Source organism: Ictalurus punctatus, chromosome 18, assembly GCF_001660625.3.
Source record: "Ictalurus punctatus breed USDA103 chromosome 18, Coco_2.0, whole genome shotgun sequence".
Taxonomy (NCBI): Eukaryota; Metazoa; Chordata; class Actinopteri; order Siluriformes; family Ictaluridae; genus Ictalurus; species Ictalurus punctatus.
This window is the reverse complement of record NC_030433.2, coordinates 10,544,682-10,563,898: the sequence shown is the minus strand read 5'-3', so window position 1 is coordinate 10,563,898 and position 19,217 is coordinate 10,544,682. Positions and strand designations below refer to the sequence as shown.

Here is a 19,217-nt window from a genome sequence, read left to right as displayed (position 1 = left end):
AAAATATTTCACACAAGTATTTGGAGAGTGATTGTCCTACTTCATGAATGTAAATACAGACAGTTTACCTCTAGATGCAAACCACTGGTAACACTCGAAGGCCAGATTAGATTTACAAACCTTATTTTAGTTATAAAATAAAAAAAAAAGAAAAAAAAAAAAAGAGTTGACTGCTAATTAGAAGTAGCAGGATGAATTCTGAAGTGTATAGAGCTATACTTTCTGCTCAAATTGAGTCAAAAGCTGCTTCACAGTGTAACCCAAGAGCTTCATAAGGCAAATAAGTTAAATGTTCTTAAACGTTCAATGACCTCAAGCCAACTGAGAATGCTTTTCACTTACTTCAGACAAATCTAAAGACAAAAAGACCCACAAACAGGCAGCTGCAGTAAAGGCCTGGCAAAGTATCTCAAGGGAAGAAACTTAGCATTTGATGATGTCCATGGGTTCCAGACTTCAGGCGGACATTAACTGAATCCAATTTTTAAAAAAAAAATAATAATCCTAATGATTGTTTGTCCAAGTACTTTTGAGCCCATGCATATGCAAGGACTCAAATGGCTGTAATTCCAAAACATAGGGCTGCACAATTAATCGAATATTGATTGACTGCCCACGATTACATGAACATGATCGACTGCGATATTGACATTTAAAGTTCGTCCTCCGCTCATAGAAAACTCAGCTGTGTATCAAATGACCAAGTGTTTATTAAATGGCCACCCATCAAATAACTACTACTTTATTCATTAATTTAGGTAGAAATAGCATAACAAAGTAACCCAATTACACAGAGAGCAAGGTACAAAACCCCTTGTTTCCACTTTCTTAAAGAGTTAATTTTTGTTTGGAAACCCTGCAGCTAATAAAAATATTAATCAAGTACTACTTTGGAAATTAATTTATAAATGGCACACATGCCATTATAAATGTTATGTGGTGGACAAACCTGGCCTGCCCAGTGTGTGTAGGGGTGGTGGCTGCCCTGGGGTCATGTTTGAAGCCTGCAGGTGATTTGGAGAGCTCTGAGAACTCACACTTGGAGAGGAGTTGGATGTAAAAATAGCAGCTGGGGCAGAGTTCACTGGCTGAGAGGAAGAAATTACTGCTGATTTCACCACTACCTAAATCACCAATTGACAAATGGACATCACACCAAAATACCAACACCAAGAGAGTGAAAAGACATGAAGTGAGCAAATGGCAGACAAATACACCAAAAGTGAATAGCTTTTAAATGGTCCAGTACAGTCAGTTGCATTATGATGTAGTAAAACCTGTTGTGAGTAACTATAGGTAGCAACGCCCTCTTGTGGTGATCCAGCCCGTGATCCACCCTCTTGAATGGTCTGTAAAAATATAAGAATCAATAATACTTACATTTTTATAAAACGCCATGCATGCAGTTTGCTGCGACTATCACAGGGTGTGGTTGATTATTATCTATCTATCTATCTATCTATCTATCTCCACTGGAGTATTTAGGAAAGCATGTAAAATAAGCTGATATAGATGGTCAAATTAATTTGACAAATTAAGATATGGAGTGTTTTGTAATCAAGCCAAAGATCATGCAGTACCAGGTTAGCACTAGATTCAGCAGTGTAAACAGTTGGACGCTGAAATCCTGCATCTGCAAGAAGTCAAGAGGCGCAATATTTAACAATTCAAATGAACATGATACATCAAAGCTAGTAGACCACAGTGAGGCATATCACACAGATTTTGTAAAGATACACTAACCAGTAGCAGAAAAGATGTACTCCTCTGAGTATTCTCCTGTAAAAAAAAAATGACGACAACGTATAAATGTTTCCATATTTAAAGTCTAATTATCTAAATATACAAAATCTGTGAGGCAAGAAGCAGGCCACCATGGCCTCCAGTGGTGCTTCTCTCGTCTGGATCTTCCTCAGACGACGTTATAGGTTGTTTGCCTGGTGGAATAGGACTTGGGCCTCTTGGCACCCAGTAAGTAGCAGCACCAGGTACAATGGTACTTGCAACAGCTTGTCCCTGCAAAAACATTTTAAGAGAGATTCAGAAGAAAAGGTCAATCATGCAAGTTGTTCTGAAGTCAGTAGTTATTCAGGCTAGCGTGACACCAACAGCAACGGGAGAGAAAGCATTCTCCTCTGCCTCCTCCATCTCATAGAATGTGATGCTCCCCTCCAAGTCCTGGGCTTCTTCTCCTGACTCAGGCACAAAGCTAAACTGACACTCCTTATTTACAGATTGCATCTGATGCCTGCTTCTGCTGAAACACACACACACACACACACACACACACACACAATATATATATTTTATATTTATTAAGACCTCTGAAGGTGTGCTGTGGTATCTGGAAGACATTAGCAGCAGATCTTGTAAGTACTATAAACTGAGGTGGGGCCTCCATGGATTGGACTTGTGTGCAGCAAATCCCACAGATGCTCAATCAGATTGAGGTCTGTGGAATTTGGAAGCAAAGTCAACACCTTGAACTCTCACTTCTCAAACCATTCCTGAACAATTTTTGCAGTGTGGCAGGGTGAATTATCCTGCTGAAAGAGGCCATTAGGGAATACAGTGAAGGAGTGTACTTGGAGTGCAACAATGTTTAGGTAGGTGGTTCGTGTCAAAGTAACAGCCACACAAAAGCCAAGACCACAAGTGGAAATATTCTCAGTCACATCCCCAACTTCTACAAAACTACTGTATTACAAAAAGATGCGAACATTCACTGATGCTCAAGACAACAAGATGCATTAAGAGCCATGGGGATGTAAACTTTTGAACAGGATGATCTTCATAAATTGTTATTTTGTCTTCCGAGAAAAATTATATCTTATGTAGCTTCTGAAGAGCTGTGCTAAATGGAAAAAAGCTTTAAAACAAAGTTTACAACAATGACCCTATTCAAAAGTTTACATCCCCCTGGCTCTTAAGGCATCATGACTTCTTGGGCAACTTGTACTAAATAAAAATGCAATATGATTATTGAATTTTTTTTTTTTTTTTTTTTACATTTTGCAAGGGTAAGTAAATTTATTAACTGTACCTGTTCATGAGTGACATGGCTTCAATGGACACTTTATGTGAGTCTTTTCATCAATTTGTGGATATTTTTCAATTGATACCATTGCAACATACATTTTTATATATATATAAAAATAAGGGTATCTTTACCAGTTTATAGGCAGGAAGTGTGCAGCCAGTTTACTAGATAGCCTTTGCATTCTTAGGAATGGGGAATTAATTCTGGAATGGGATGTTCAAAAAGCATGCTTATGCAATGGTCAGATGTCCACAAACTTCTGGCCATAGTGTATTTTCCCTCTTTCTTGGTGGTACCCACTTCACATTAACACATTCAAAACAATCTCAATTTACCTTATCAAAGTGAGGAAACAGCATCAGTGCAAACTTCAAGTGGCAAAATTGAGATGAGCGATTAGGCCATCTAATGGGAGATGGGAGGGAAGGGGACAGGGCTTCCAGGCTAACAGTTACTATTGCAGAGTTTATGGAAGAAATTTTATATATTACGCTTGAGCTTTATGCATGAACAATTAAGCTATGGTATAATTGGTGAACTTATCAGAAGAAATGTTAGATACTCGTTAGATACACCCCCCCAGCATGATTCCAAGATCCCAGATCAGCCATCCTCTGGGACTGAGGACAAATTTAATTGAAGATCTTCGACAATCTACATAGAGTGAGTTTTCTCCCCCATAGCAAGCAAATAGCCAGTAAACCCTGTGATGGGGTCCTAAACTGGGTGGTGATGTGATAACAAATTGAGGTGAGACTTTTTATGCAAATGCAGTATTTTCAGGCAACATTATGATAGTCACACACAGCTGACCTGAAATGACTTGGGTGAATGAGTAAAACTGCAGTAAGAGAAAAGTAATAGAAAAGTGACACATGCTTGTGTGTATTAATCCTTTTGAGATTATGGGGAAAGTCATAGGGCAAATCTTCCTGGAAGGCTGGTCCAGTGAATGAGATCATGTGAACACATAGATGAGGCGCAGATGAAATTGTCGCAGGCCATAATGTAGAAGACAAGAACTCTGAATGTGAAGGTATTAGAAGAATGTAGGGAGCATATGACAAAAGCAAAGGGCAGTGGGGAGACAGACTGGTTTATTTAGAATTTAGAAAGTGGAAAATAGAAGAAGCAAAGAGACAGAAAGAGTGAGGAACACCTACACAGCTGTCAGTCATTCTAGAGGTACGCCTTTTGGCTTACCTGCCATTTTATTCTGAGAGAATTAATTTTTTTAAATATTTGAGTGATAACTCGTAGTAGTGAATTCCAATATTGAAGTTCACACATTTTCCCCTTACCGTGACTTGAAGGAATAATTGTCAAAACTCTGGTAACAGCGTTTACTAGGGCTGGCATAGTAGGCCACCTCAGGTCCAATAAAATGGTGTCTATTCAGGAAACGTGCTGAACTTCTGAGCAGAACAGAAAAAGCATAAAGAGGTCAGGAAACAAAGCATTGGCATACAGAAATTACACAAATTCCACTGTCATGAAGGTTGGCTACACACCATATATAGTCAAATGAAAAAATAAGTACAAATACATCCCATGAAAATTGTTGGCTTTTTTGAAAAAGCAAAGATTTGATCATCTTTGAAACAGTGCCATTAATGTTGATATACTTGAATAAAACCACAAGGAAAATTTGCTTTTTTAATCATTTAACAGAAACAATAGATGCGATTCATCTGTGGAAAAAGTAAGTACACCTTGGCCTCAGAAGGTGAATTTCGCCCATCGGCAGAAATAACTTGGTGTTTTGCATAATGGTCTACCAGGCTTGCTTGAATTTCTGACCATGCTTCCATATAACATTTTTAGTTGGAAGATTGAGGGTTTTCTTGCATGTACTACCCATTTCAAGTCCCCCCCCGAAATATTTCAATGGGATTCAAATCCAGGATTTGACTAGGCCATTCCATAACCCTCCTTTTCTTTTTGCACCATTCCTTGGTGGATTTGCTAGTGTGCTTAGGATCATTATCCTGTTGAAAGATCCACTTCCAGTTCAATTTCAACTTTCAGATAGATTATCTTCAAGCAGACTTAATGCAGACTTCATAGTGGAATCAATGAATGCAAGCTGTCTAGTGCCCAAGGCAGTGAAGGCACCCAAAACCATAAGATTTCCACCACTGTGCTTGACATTTAGTGCTTCTTTGGAAAAGCTGTGTTAACCTACAACAAACATGTCTGCCATTACTGTGACCAAACAACTGTCTTTGATTCGTCTGTCCTGAGCACATTATTCCTAAAGGCCTGGTCTTTGCCTATGTGCTCACTGGAAAAATATTCTTACAAAGGCATTTTCCTGGCACACCTCCCATGCAGGTAAAATTTTGTGCAATCCATTTGATTGTCAAAGTATGCACTTTGACACCAACAGTTGCAAGACTTTGGTGGATCTCGCGGATCCTTTTCCAAATAAATAAATAAATAAATAAATAAATAAAAATGTCACCTTTGTTTCGTCATTTAACTACTTGTACAGAGTAAATAAAGACGAAGAAAAAAAAATCCCTCTTGATCAGTTAATTTTCATACACATATTACACTCCTTTCCTACACTTCAACAACTGTAGGAGCATTAAAAAGCAGGTTGCCTAACCTGGATGGACCATATCCACGTGGTGGTCTTGGAGAGTGTGGGCGATAGTGCTCATAGGCCACACTTGTTTGGGGTGGAGGAGGGCAGTGTACTCCTGGACTGCGCACAGGTGCCAGGTTCCCTGGGCAAGGCTGTAGACGTGGGGGCAGGCCAGCCTGAGGGCGGCCATACGACATGGTCATGAACACCTCTTTACCCCGAGATTTCTTGAGAAATCTGCGTCTCACACACAGCTCCGGATCTGGACCAGTAGACATTTATAATAAGACAAGTTGGTATAAGTTTTAGAATTTGTAAAAGAAAATAAAACCTGATTCTCCCAATAATCTCATCCAAAAGTATTATACAAAACAACCTGCCAATTGTAGGGGTATTGACATCTATGCATACTCATCTTACTACTGAAATCAACTTGTTTACTAGGAAAATTCCAATTTATAGAACATTGTGTTGTAGCTGGTACACAGAAAAGAAGGTCACCTAGCTCTCCTGGGTACTGTTCAGAATGGCTGTAGGAATTGGTCTTCCTGCTTGGTGTAATGTTCCATGCTGGGACAGGATTCACTGGCTTCAGATTAGTCAAGGACACCAAATGTCTAAGACACAGCAGATGACACTGAGGTAAACTAAGTTTTATTAGATACCAAGAACTGTTCTCAGATTCATATGACACCCACATTTGTTTATGTAAAACTCACTTTTCACCTAGCTCTTCAATAAACACAGTCACTGCACTGGAATGAGTCCCTACCTCCTGGATGAAAGCATTGTAGTACTTGCCTTTTGGATCCAAACGTACCTGAGCAAAAAAAACAAAGATTAAAGGGTGAAAAGTTTGTCGACACCTGACCATCACAGCCATATGAGCTTTTTGAACATCCCATTCCATGTTGAGACCCTCCTTTGCTGTTATAATGACCTCCATTCCTTAGAGAAGGCTTTCTACTAGATTTTGGGGCTTGGGTGTGGGGATTTGCCCATGGAGCCACAAAAGCATTAGCGAGTTCAGGTATTGATGTTAGGCAAGAAGTCCTGGGGCACAGTCGGCATTCCAATTCATCCCAAAAATATGTTCAGTGGTGTTGAGGTCAGGGGTCTGTGCAGGCCACTCAAGTTTTTCAACTGCAGCCTTGGCAAACCATATCTTTATGTAGCTCGTTTTGTGCACAACTGCACTGCCATGCTGTAACAGGTTTGGGCCTCTTTGTTCCAAGTGAAAAAACTAATGCTACAGCATACAAAATAGATCCTATACAATTGTGGCTTCAAACTTTCTAGTCAGTTTGGGCAAGGTCCACATATGGGTGTGATGGTCAGGTGTCCACAAACATTTGGCTATATACACTGCATGTTAAAAACCTATTTAAAAAAACACCCTACCCACACAACAAACCCCAAACTAACACCAACGTTATCCCAGACAGTCATACCTGACACTTGTCTCCTAAGAAATATTGTCTACCAGCAAACACCATATAATCAGTCTTCTGGAGTTCTGAAAACACCAAATCCATCATAAATTTAATAGTGAAGGCAACATTTATATCATACATCTTGACATTACTAAAACTGACAGGGAATGTGTGATTCTTTTTCTAAAAGAATGAGTGGATTGAATGGCTTGTAAGCATGACTGTTGCTACCATAATTTCTGGAAGGTACCACTATATAGTTTTGTGCTTTCCCTCTGTACTACACCATAAAAAGATTAGTTAATTTGTTTAAACAGAGATGCTTCTCAAATCATAGTAAACCGGGCTAGGATAATAGACTATAAATACCCAGATGAAGTGCTAAAACTATAGTCAGTCAGTATAGTATACCTAAATGGCTGGACATTCCAAGTACTGAAGTTAGTTAAGGAAAAATAAGTGACCGTACCAGTGGCATCTATTATAGCACAGGTTAATGTCATAGGTTCATTACACTTTGGGGTGTTACTCCAGTGTAGTGCATAATACTAGTGCTTAATTTAAGAAGTAACCATCCTACAAATATCTATATCTATGCTAGACATACTCATGTATATTAGGAGTAGACAAATCAGTAACCTTTTCACCCAGGACAAAAAGACAGTCTTGGCTGTCAGTTTATCATCTCTAGTTGCCTGGAAGACAAGTACAATGCTGTGAAAGTATTTGATTTCCTCAATTTTTGTGCATCTCTAAATAATTTTAGATCTTCAAACAAAATACAACATAAAACAAAAGGTAACCTGAGAAAACAGTTATTAGGGCCCAATTGTTTTACTAAGAATTATTATTGTTGTGGGGTTTCAGGGACTTTTGAGGCCCCTAACATGCTCAAAACCCATGAAATTCGGCACACACGTCAAAGATTCATTAGGACATTGTAAAGCCTTAGATCTGGGTTTCACATAACATCAGCACAAAACAACTTACTCTACAGTACTCGCTTCCTGTACTCATAGTGTTTGGGCCTGCCCTCACTGCTGCAGCTAGCTTCTGTGTCATACATACATACATACATACATACATACATACATATAAATAAATAAAATTAGAGATGCACCAATACTAAACTTCTCAGCAGATACCGATAGTGCTGCCTTTTATGCACTCAAATTAATAATTCCACAATTCTGAAATAAATGCAAATAAAAACTCTCCATTTCAACAAGTTGTTTCACGGTAACTGGTCTCAAACAGAAAACATTACTCAAATTAACACTAACTAAAATCTGAAGATTAAAGTAAGATTTTTTAACTTACTGAATGTTAATTCATATTATCAGAATTGAGTGACTGAATTCTCAAACACCTCCTGTTAGGTTCACATTCAGTCATCACAAACAAAAGCATTTCTACTTTATCTTTGAACATCAAACTGGAAATATATAGGACCAATTTAAGCTTTTTGATATTAACTCCATATGAAATACTACTCTAAAAATATTTCTGTGCTATGCTATATTTATATAGCACAGATATGTGTGTGTGTGTGTGTGTGTAGAGAGAGAGAGATCTTGCTGCATGATCTAGTTGCACTTGATTTTCAACTTGCAGACATTCTTTAGGATTTTCTGGTAGAGAGTAGAATTCACATTTCCTTCAATTATTGCAAGTTGCCCAGGCCCTGACACCATCACACTTCCACCACCATGCTTGATCATAGGTATGAGGTTATTTTTGTAGAATTCTGTGTTTGATTTATGCCAGATCTAACAGTACCCACATCTTCCAAACAGTTCCACTTTCGAGTCATCAATCGAAAGAACATCCTATCAAAAGGTTTGAGGATCATCAAGGAGTGTTTTGGATAAATGCAGTCGAGTCTTAAAGTTCTTCTAGGTTAGAGGTAGTTTTCACCTCGCCAGTCTTCCATCGATGCCATTTTTACCCAGTATCTTTCTGATAGTGGAGTCATGAATAGAGACCTTTACAGACGCAAGAGGGGGATGTAGGTCCTTTGTTGTCCTCAGCTCTTTTATGACTTGCTGGATGATTAGTTTGTGTTCTTGGCGGAATTTTGGAAGGTCGGCCACTTATGGGAAAGTGCACTACTGTGCACAGTTTTCCCATTTGGAGATAATGGCTCTCACTTTGGTCCTTCGATCTGATATCAGAGCCTTTGAAATAACTTCATAACCCTTCTCAGACTGATGTATTTCAATCACCATCATTTTTGGAATTTTCAATTTTGGCACAGTGTGTTACTGGGTAAGACCTTTTAACCAACTTCATGCTGTTGAAAAAGTTCTATTTAAGTGTTAATTTGATTGAACATGGTTTAGGTATCCCCAATTATAAATTTCATGCAGTTTCACAGATTTGGGGAATTAGTAACTACAGGGTCAAATACATTTTCACACAGGCCCAGTTGGTATTGGATAACTTTTTTGCTTCAATAAATAACATCATTTAAATTTGTGTTTACTCAGGTTACCTTTGTTTTCATTTCTGAAACAATTTAGTATGAGATGTACAAAAACAGAAGTCATCTTTTTCACAGCATTGTTTAGTCAACAGGCTGCTGATACCAGCATTTTTTCCTCCCATCCATCACACAGAAAAGAAAAATGCCAACTTATTTGATATGTACAGTGCTGCTTGAAAGTTAGTGAATCCTTTAGAAATTTCTATATCCCTGCATAAATACCAAAAACATCAGAAGTCCTAAACATTGACAAAAGATCCAAATTAAACAAATGAGAAACATAGTTGGTCATTTATTTGAGGAAAATGATCCAATATTACATACATGTGAGTGGCAAACATATGTGAACCTTTGCTTTCAGTATCTGGTGTGACCCTGTTGTGCAGCAATTACTGGAACAAACTATGTTTCCGGTAGCTGTTGATCAGTCCTGCATGTCGGCTTGGAGGAATTTGAACCCATTCCTCAGTAGAGAACAGCTTCATCTCTGGGATGTTGGTGGGTTTCCTCACATGAACTGCTTGCTTCAGTTCCTTCCACAACATTTGTGTTGGATTAAGGTTAGGACTTAGCCATTCCAAAACATTAACTTTATTCTTCTTTAACCATTCTTTGGTAGAATTGACTTGTGTGCTTAGGGTCTTGCTGCATGACCCACTTTCTCTTGAGATTCAGTTCATGGGCAGATGTGCTGACATTTTTCTTTAGAATTTGCTGGTATAATTCAGAATTCATTGTTCCATCAATGATGGCAAGTCATCCTGACCCAGACAGGCCCATACCGTGATAATACCACCACCATGTTTTACAGATGGGATTAGGTTCTTATGCTGCAATGCATTGTTTTAATTTCTGTTTTAATAACGCTCATCAATTAGACCAAAATGTTCTATTTTGGTCTCATCCAGCCACAAAACATTTTTCCAAAAGCTTTCTGGTTTGTCCACATGATCTTTAGCAAACTTCAGACATGCAGCAATGTTATCTTTTTGAGAGCAGTGACTTTCTCCTTGCAACCCTGCCATTCACACCATAGTTCAGTCTTCTCCTGATGGTGGACTCATTAATGGTAACGTTCGCCAATGTAAGAGAGGCCTTTAGTTGCTTAGAAGTTACCCTGTGTTTGTGACCTGGTGGTCTATTGCACATCTCACCCTTGGGAGTGATCTTTGTTGGTCGACCACTGCTGGGGTAACAGTGGTTTTGAATTTCTTCCATTTGTACACAATGTCTCACTGAATTGGTGGAATCCAAACTCTAGAGATGGTTTTGTAATCTTTTCCAGCCTGATGAGCATCAACAATTATTTTTCTGAGGTCCTCAGAAATTTCCTTCGTTCATGCCACGATGCACTTCCACAAACATGTGTTGTGAAGATCAGACTCTGATAGATCCCTGTTATTTAAATAAAACAAGGTGCTCACTCACACCTGATAGTCATCCCATTGATTGAAAGCACCTGCCTAATTTCACCTTCAAATTAACTACTAAACCAATGTAACATTGGACCATTTCTCAATAAATAAATGACCTAGTATAATATGTCTCATTGGGTTCTCAGTCATCTTTTAGACTTGAAAATCTAAATGTTTTATTTATACTAGGTTATATTTATGCACAGAGAGACAATTCTAAAGGGTTCCCAAATTTCAAGTACCACTGTACATCTAAATGCACTCCTGTTGGTTCAATGTGCCACCACGAACTAACATGTACTACTTGTTGCTGAATCCTGCCACTTACTAAACTACAGACATTAAAGGACATATGCTGGTCAACAGTAGGAACTACTTTAGAAGTTGTATAAATTATCCTAAAAGGATGACCGGCAAATCAGTAATACAGTGGGTATGTTACACTAGCCCACCAGTTTAGATATATATATATATATATATATATATAGAGAGAGAGAGAGAGAGAGAGAGAGAGAGACACATATACATACATTTATATATACACACACACACGTGCCACAGAGGCAGCTTTAGTCTGTAAAAGCATATTTAAAAAAAAAAAAAAAACAACCCACCCCAAGAGGGGGAACTACAGTAGACTACTCCATAACTTATGCATGCCTTTAGAAAAAACAACATGAATCAATACTCCGTTGCATATAATTTTTTTGCGATTGTGTTTAATCCACATCTCACCTTTTCGGCTGTCATGCCACATGTCAAACTCCACATTGCGGTACAACTCTGGGTCTAAGGCTTTCAGTACCTTGTAAGGAAGGGCAATCTTTGCTGGGCCGTCTGTAGCCTGAAGTAAAGTTCCCAAAGCATAATCTGTCAAGTCACTCAAATGTACATGGCTTTATTCCATAAGACACTTCGGATTCCATTACCTTTTGGTCTTCAGTTCCAACTTTAACTTTTTCCTCAGAGCGGGTATGACCACTTGGCTCCCACTCCTCTCTATAAAAGTAATGCACATTATATATATATTAAAAAAAAAAAAAAAAAAAAAAAAAGTGTATAAAAATTTAGTTTGAGAAGGATAAAGCTAATATACAAAACTGAATATTAATAAAATATACTGCCATCACTTATGGTTATGTGAACTGGATCTGAATTAATTCAAACAACCTTATGTCCCTTATATTATTTTATACAAATAATTTTTGTTTCAAGTTTAACAGACAATGTCAAAGCAGTTTTGAAGAAATAAGGATTTAGATCTCAGATCAAGCCAGATGCAACACTGGCATGAAAAAAAAACAAACAAAAAAACGAACACCTCTGAAACAAAATGAGGAGGAAACCTTGAAAGGAACCGGACTCCAAAGGGAGCCCAGTCAACTGCTGGTAAATACTGGATTTTTTTTGTTTGTTTGTTTAAAAGTGTACTGTTTGACTTCACTCTTACAAGCTGTAAAAGAGTCGAGTCAAAAAGTAATGCATGCTGAGAGAATGTCCAGGATGAGCATATTGTGAATAAGGGTATTGGAATAAGACCGTCTTTATGATTACAGCAGCAGTTATTAGGGACAAATCTATAGTATCCACGTGAGATATTCAGAAAACCAGTTGTATATGATTTTTCTCTCTCCAATTCAATCACTGTTAAGCTGTGTCAAAATTCAATTGGGCATTACAGCCCCCACCCCCTTTTACAATTCATTTAGTTGTGAACCAAAACAAAATGTATAGCGAGACCTGGGAGAACCGTCCTCAACAGGATCATAACCAGCATCCTCACTGCACCCAGAGAAGCTGTTCCTGTAACGCCTTCCTCCTCCTCCTCTAAACCCATCCAGTGCCATATGGAGATCCTCCTCTTCGACACCAAGAACATGTGTGTACAACAACTCATATAGCAGGGCTTCAAACAAAGAAATAGAATTAAAGATCCAACCACTTTTTTCCTTATGCCAAACCGTTTCCATTCATGAAAAAGGAGTACCCATGCCTAAGGATGTACAGCATGCAGATAGGAGTACTTTACTGATCCCTAAGGCAATTTTTTGAAAAGCACTTATTTAAGAATACTTATTTTACTAATGTGGTTAAATCTATAATGCAGCTACAAATTTTTTTTTTTTTTTTTTAAAGTGTGTTAAACAGACTATCACTGGCTGTAGACTTTAATTTGAAGGCTTATGCAAAACTCACATTGGCATAATGCTGCATTCACTGGGTAGGTCCTTGGGTACACAATGTCATAGTGGCCATTATTTGAGCAACAGAGCAAAATCTGTCATACACAATAAATTACTGTTTAAATCCATCATTCAGAAGTCAAAATAAAAATACTGTAAACGTCAAAAGTGACTGCACTCTGTATGGAGTGCAGTGATAGAAAGTGAAAAAACAAGTGTTCAAGTTCCAACAGTACACTCTGACTATATTGTGTTGCAAAAGTAGAGTGATTACAGAAGTGCGGTAGGTGTGATTGAGAGAGAGAGAGTGAGAGATAGAGATATATATAAATAAAAAACACACGGGATGCACCGAAATGAAAATTCTTGGCCGAAACCGAATATAATGACAAACTTGGCCAATTGCAGAATACGTTTTTTCCATTTATTTTGCCATTTTTCTCACTATTGCATACATTAAATAGTCAAAATGTGCTTTTTTCCATTACAGCAGGCAAAGGCTACCAACAAGGCACAATATAACTTTAAATAAATAAAATAAAAATAGTGTGATCATCTTTGAGCCCCCGTTGAATAGCCTATGCTAGACCTATAATTGACTGCTGAAAGAATGCAACACTCTGTAGCCTACAACCAAAAAGTGCATTGACAAGAGTGCAAAAAATGGTTCTAGTCGGTTATATACGGCTTATTATATTGGGGATATATAATGCTTGCGTCCCGGTACACCATGCGGAGTATTATAGTAGATATAGTATAGTTAGATACGTTGTTAATGTTATGTTCCTTGATAGATCTAGTTAGTTTAAACTATAGATTAGTTCATTTAGTCCCCGCTGGTTTTTCCACTCCCAGTCCATAGTACTAGTTCATGTTTCTTGTTTTGACCACGTTTTCTGTGACCGCGACTTTGATTCCCTTTGCCTGTCTTGACTAAGTTTTTTGGATTACGATTTGGATTTGTCTGCCTGCCCTTAAATAAGTACGTCTTTACCTGCTTCCGTACTCTACTCCCTTACATCTCACCACGTGACAATACTCCGGAACAGAAACAAAACAAACCCACGTGTCCACAGTAAACATCCGAAGAGCACGTGGCTCATGCACGTAGCTTGTGCATGCGCACCCCCCTCATCGAGATCGTGACATTAGCTCATCTCAGCCTGGTTACTAGGCTATTTGGTTGCGTCAAACACATCTCTGTTCGGTCAAATTTATTCGGCCGGACACCGAAAATGCTTTTTTTGGCCGAATAATTTCGGTTGCCGAACATTCGGTGCATCCCTAATATACACACACAAAAAAAAAAATTAATTCAGAGCATTAAAACAAATTATGTACTATAATTGGCCTTTTTTGCTGTTTTCAAACAGCAGATACTTCCAAAACCTTTACAGCACTTTAGGGTGAAAGCTGCCAAAACCCAACGTGCATCTTTCCAGCACTTTCTGGTTTAAAAAAAAAAAAAAAAAAAAAAAATACACACAAACACACACACACACACCACACAATAACCCCAAATTCATGTTTACATGTTTAGACCTCTTGCCAACAAAGCAACCTAGTCTTACACACCAAGCACTACTAACCAATCACAACTTGCCTTAGACAAGTGATCCTCCTCTCCAATCTCAGTTGGTGACTTCCCAGGGTACCTGTAAATGATGAAGTGTCGCCTGCACCAAACACCATATTTACATCACAATCCAACCACAAAGTTACATCTAGCCACATGATTTATGGGTGACCACATAATACATGGATACTTTTTTCTTCTAAACCCTGTTCACAGTAAAAGGTGCATCAATTATATTTACATGGGAAATTTTGGAAACTAAATTATTTCATACTTCAATATAGGTTTAAGTCTATATAGGGACCAGAAATCGGAACACTTGCTTTTTTTTATGTCAAAATTAACAATATAGTAAATCAACTTTAAAGAATACCCCACCTGTAAAGCAGAGACAAAGCTTTAATCTCCACTTGTCCCACAGTCTCCTAAAAGTAAGTTTAAATAGCACATCAGGTCACATTTTACACAAACCCCAGCAACTGCACAATGTCAAATGCTCAAACGTTGCCAGATCAAATGTTGTATGTCATAAATCTCCATTGTTTTTTTATAATGAATGGAACCTGGATGGTGCAACAAAACTAGCTGTTGCTGTGAAAGGCTACCATTTTTAAGTTACGTGATGTTTTTTCCTGCAAGTATCTTCCATCAACTTTTTTCAGCCTCAATTATTTTCCATTTCACCGGAGTCCAACACAGTTTGGTCTTTGTGAAACTATATCCCAAATTTTATGCTATTTTGTCCACTTAAATTTTTTTTTTTTTTTGGCCCTTTCAGAAAATGCTTTCATCATAGAACTACAGGTAGCATATTTTTATAGGCTAACTCAAGATCAGAATATGCCTCTAGCATTAAAACATTAAGAAGGATGAACTTATGGGTGAGCAAAACTGAAGTGCGCTCGCGAAATCTCTTATGAGGCCATCACCCTAGGCAGAATAATTTGTCAGGACACCTGCAGCGCTGTTTAATTCAAATACACTAACCTTCGGGTCGTCCAAACGCTCCAAATACTTCTCAAAAGACCCTTCAACAAACTGCAATAAACAAAAAACAACAAAAAAAGGCCACAACTTATTTCAAACAAAAATCCTGGCGGGGGGGGGGGGGGGGGGGGGGGGGGAGTCGGGGGGGAGAAACTTTATGAACTCACAGGCTCGAAGTTGTATTTATTCGCCCTCATGAAGTTGACGCAGTCTTTTCTTATTTTTTGATGGTAACTCTGGGAGAAATAAAGCTATCGACATAAACAAACAAAAAGTCGCTCAAGTTACACAAGTTATAAAGGACACAAAATCAACCTAGCTATTTACTCAGGAACAACGCTTCAACTACACTAACTGCACTAGCTGCTGCGAGCTTCTGGAGGACGGTAAGCAAACCCCCTTATTTTTCCACGTTTATTTTAAAGTGAAAACAGAGTACCTGCTCAGAAACCGCTCGAAATAAACAGGACGCGTCCCGAGCCATCATTTTTCGGTATAAACCGAGACTGGCTAGGTACTCATCCATGTTCACGAAATACTTCTTCAACGCTTTCTGCATTGCAAAGAAAACCGTATTCTAGAGCGAACGCAAAGCGTCTTAACGGTTCACTAACGCCAACAGGGAAAAGGGCGAAATGTGGGTGATCCCCCAGTTCCGAAGGAGAACAGGTGCTCCCAATGAGCACTAATTGAATTTTTTTCCCGCCCCCGAGAATCAAAACAGGATGTAAGGGGGAGTCTTGAAAATTGTCATACACTACTAAGTTTTAATAGTGACAAATAGTTCGCATTGCTCAGTCTATCTGAAAATAAAATGTCAATATAAAGTTGACCACCCCTAAAATGGGTCATACTATTATACATATTATAATCTAAATGTAGTTGAATCTCGAGTATAAATTTCATGCACAGTTTATCAAAATGAAATGTTTATGGTGAAATTATTAACAGTTTACCTGTTGTCTTGAGGTCAGTTTAAGATTTCGGTGTGAAGGAAGCAAACTGATAAAATACTGTTAATTAACATAGCATACGACTCGGACAAATAATTTACAACCACAAAAATATCATTTAGACCATATAGGCTACTTTTCTCACAGCGTGTATTTTAATTGCGCGCCTATGCTCGCGCATGAAAGTTACGTCCTTTATTATGGCAACAATAAGCTATGTGTGTACGCCTGTTCTCTCGTTATCATCCATTCAGCGGTTAAATGGTTAGGAATCGATTCAATATAATTTTGACATACTGGCATACTGAGGTGTATCATACAAAAACTGTGGTTCTTTTTGTTCTTCTTTTCTGAATTGCCCCATACCAATAGGCCTACCATATGAATGTCTGTTTTGTCTGTGTATAGTTTTGGTTGGTAATAAATTGAAAATGCAATCACCTTTTCATATGTAAATAGCAGAGGCTTATTTTTGCACTCAGATTTAATTTAACATTGGTGATGTCATGAGTAAGAGAGACGGAATAGACATAAGGCAGTTTTTTATGGCCAGAAAAGACAAACAAATTGAGGAGTAGTTCAGAAAGAACATACTACTTCTTTAAATCATGCGTGGCACTATTCGTCACATAAAGCTGAACAGCATGATATGAATTATTCCAGCCAACATGTTTATATGGGCCCCACATGGGGTTACACTTTGACTTTGTTGTCACTCAGTGTGCCCAAGGTAAGAACTAAATTATTATATCAGAACTGAAAACTAAAATGTGTTAGAAATACATTGTTTTCACGACATAATGTTAATCAAAACATTAGTTTGGCTTCTTGTCACATTAGAATTACAGCTAGCTAACATCACTGGGTAGCTGACGCCCTCTTTTTTTACTGTTAGAAGACAGTGTTCCATTTCCTGAATTTCTGGCACCCCATAACCAAAACGATAAGATTTGTGAATAAAACTAGCAATTAAAATCTGTCCGAATGTGTTTAATAGCAATTTATCAAACAACTGTAAACAAGCTGAACATAAACTTAAATATGACATCTTTGACTTCTGGCAATCAACTCCCCTCTCATCCAAAGCCACTATATTTTACTAGTGGTGTGTCATTCATGAATGAGTCTTTAAGTGAACGATGGGAGCCACCTCCTGTCTGAGAGACAATAATTTTTTTTTTTTTTTTTTGTAAATTAATGCAAGACAGAATAATAGGATGATCTTTTTGCCACACTGCTCGGCCACGCACACGCCATGCACTCCACTAACTGAATGTTGTGTTGACGTATATGTGCATGTGACAAATCACGTGTGATAACATTCTCCATTTTAATACATTTAATACATGGATTTTAATAATATAGACAACATAAAGGCAGAACGTACAATTTGTAAGGTAAAAATATCATATGGAGAAGGGTCTACTAACCTTCACAACCATTTTAGAATTGTACATCCAACAGCGTAGTGAGTGTGATTTGTTTGCAATGGTTTGTGTTTTGGATAGTTCAATATTAGGGCTGCAACAACTAATTGATAAAATCGATAACAATCGATAATTAAACTAACTGACAACGATTATCGATTAGTTGGGTTTGTGACATAACTGTGGATAACCCCCAATAGTGACGTTTGTTCACAATGGTGAAAAATGCATTTCTATGAATAAAACACATCTGAAAAACAGCGGAGGTAAAAGAGTGAGCTGCTGAGGGAAAAGTGCACGATCCAAATTGTCAAAAACATGAGAATGTTTTATATTAGGTGCTTCAAACAAACTCGTAAGTGTATTAACGTGGCTTGTCATGTCAGATGTTGCAACAGATGCATGTGCTGTTAAAGTGTTCCAGACATGTTTTCTTCAGTAAAGAAATTATATTTTTACATTTATATCCTTATCTGTAAATGTTAGAAATTCATGCCAATATTTCCATTTTACATAAAGGCTCACCCTGACAGCAAAGACTCGCCCTGAGTCTCCATTAAACTTCATGTCAATCAAACAGCGTGCAATAGAAGGGAAGCACAATAACTCTGACTAAAATATTCATTTTGATCAAATATGTTTTGATTGTATATTTGGCTATATTTAGAAACAAAAGTAATTGTGATTTTTATAAGTGCTGTAACTGTAATGGGGTTATAACATGTAATTGTATGTATAATATGTAAGAAGTGTCGTACATTTACAGAATCAAGTAATGTTACTGTGTTCAGATGAGTGAATGTGTGTGTTACTGAAGAACATGCAGGACAAGAAACACACTCAAGGCACGGGCTATAACACTCCCCCACCTAAAAAACCGGTTCTTGGTGAAGCTTGTAGTGAAAGCAAGAAGAGAATTAATTATACAAACCCAGTATTACTTAAGAAAATTTAATTAAAATTAAACAATTGCCTAGAAAGGGCATCTTTCACGACATTGTCAGTTCCATTTTTGTGGTGGATCTCAAGATAATTTTGACCCATTAAAGCCCAGCACATCAACCGTTGGTTGTAAATTTTATTTAAGAAAATCAATGGATTGTGGTCCATGTAGACAATGATGGGCGT

The 19,217-nt window shown here is 37.9% G+C and overlaps 1 protein-coding gene across 9 annotated transcripts in view; it reads right to left on the bottom strand.

Annotated features, from left to right (window-relative positions):
- Positions 1-19,217, bottom strand: part of alg13 (ALG13 UDP-N-acetylglucosaminyltransferase subunit) — a 131,122-nt gene that overhangs the window by 4,215 nt on the left and 107,690 nt on the right. For 3 of the 9 annotated variants that reach the window (XM_017491946.2, XM_017491948.2, XM_017491949.2), the window contains exons 2-21: positions 16,149-16,318; positions 15,877-15,960; positions 15,710-15,760; positions 15,101-15,147; positions 14,750-14,822; positions 13,160-13,241; positions 12,704-12,869; positions 11,893-11,962; positions 11,699-11,807; positions 7,082-7,146; positions 6,350-6,450; positions 6,132-6,247; positions 5,652-5,892; positions 4,342-4,455; positions 2,110-2,257; positions 1,875-2,016; positions 1,744-1,779; positions 1,581-1,633; positions 1,278-1,349; positions 950-1,124 (exon numbers count right to left, since the gene is read on the bottom strand). In XM_017491946.2, coding sequence (XP_017347435.1) covers positions 950-1,124; positions 1,278-1,349; positions 1,581-1,633; positions 1,744-1,779; positions 1,875-2,016; positions 2,110-2,257; positions 4,342-4,455; positions 5,652-5,892; positions 6,132-6,247; positions 6,350-6,450; positions 7,082-7,146; positions 11,699-11,807; positions 11,893-11,962; positions 12,704-12,869; positions 13,160-13,241; positions 14,750-14,822; positions 15,101-15,147; positions 15,710-15,760; positions 15,877-15,960; positions 16,149-16,268 — 2,065 coding nt within the window. In that variant the 5' untranslated portion in view covers positions 16,269-16,318. The remainder of the gene's footprint in view (positions 1-949; positions 1,125-1,277; positions 1,350-1,580; positions 1,634-1,743; positions 1,780-1,874; positions 2,017-2,109; positions 2,258-4,341; positions 4,456-5,651; positions 5,893-6,131; positions 6,248-6,349; positions 6,451-7,081; positions 7,147-11,698; positions 11,808-11,892; positions 11,963-12,703; positions 12,870-13,159; positions 13,242-14,749; positions 14,823-15,100; positions 15,148-15,709; positions 15,761-15,876; positions 15,961-16,148; positions 16,319-19,217) is intronic. The other 6 variants (XM_053687886.1, XM_053687887.1, XM_017491951.2 and 3 more) reach the window with 5 other exon arrangements.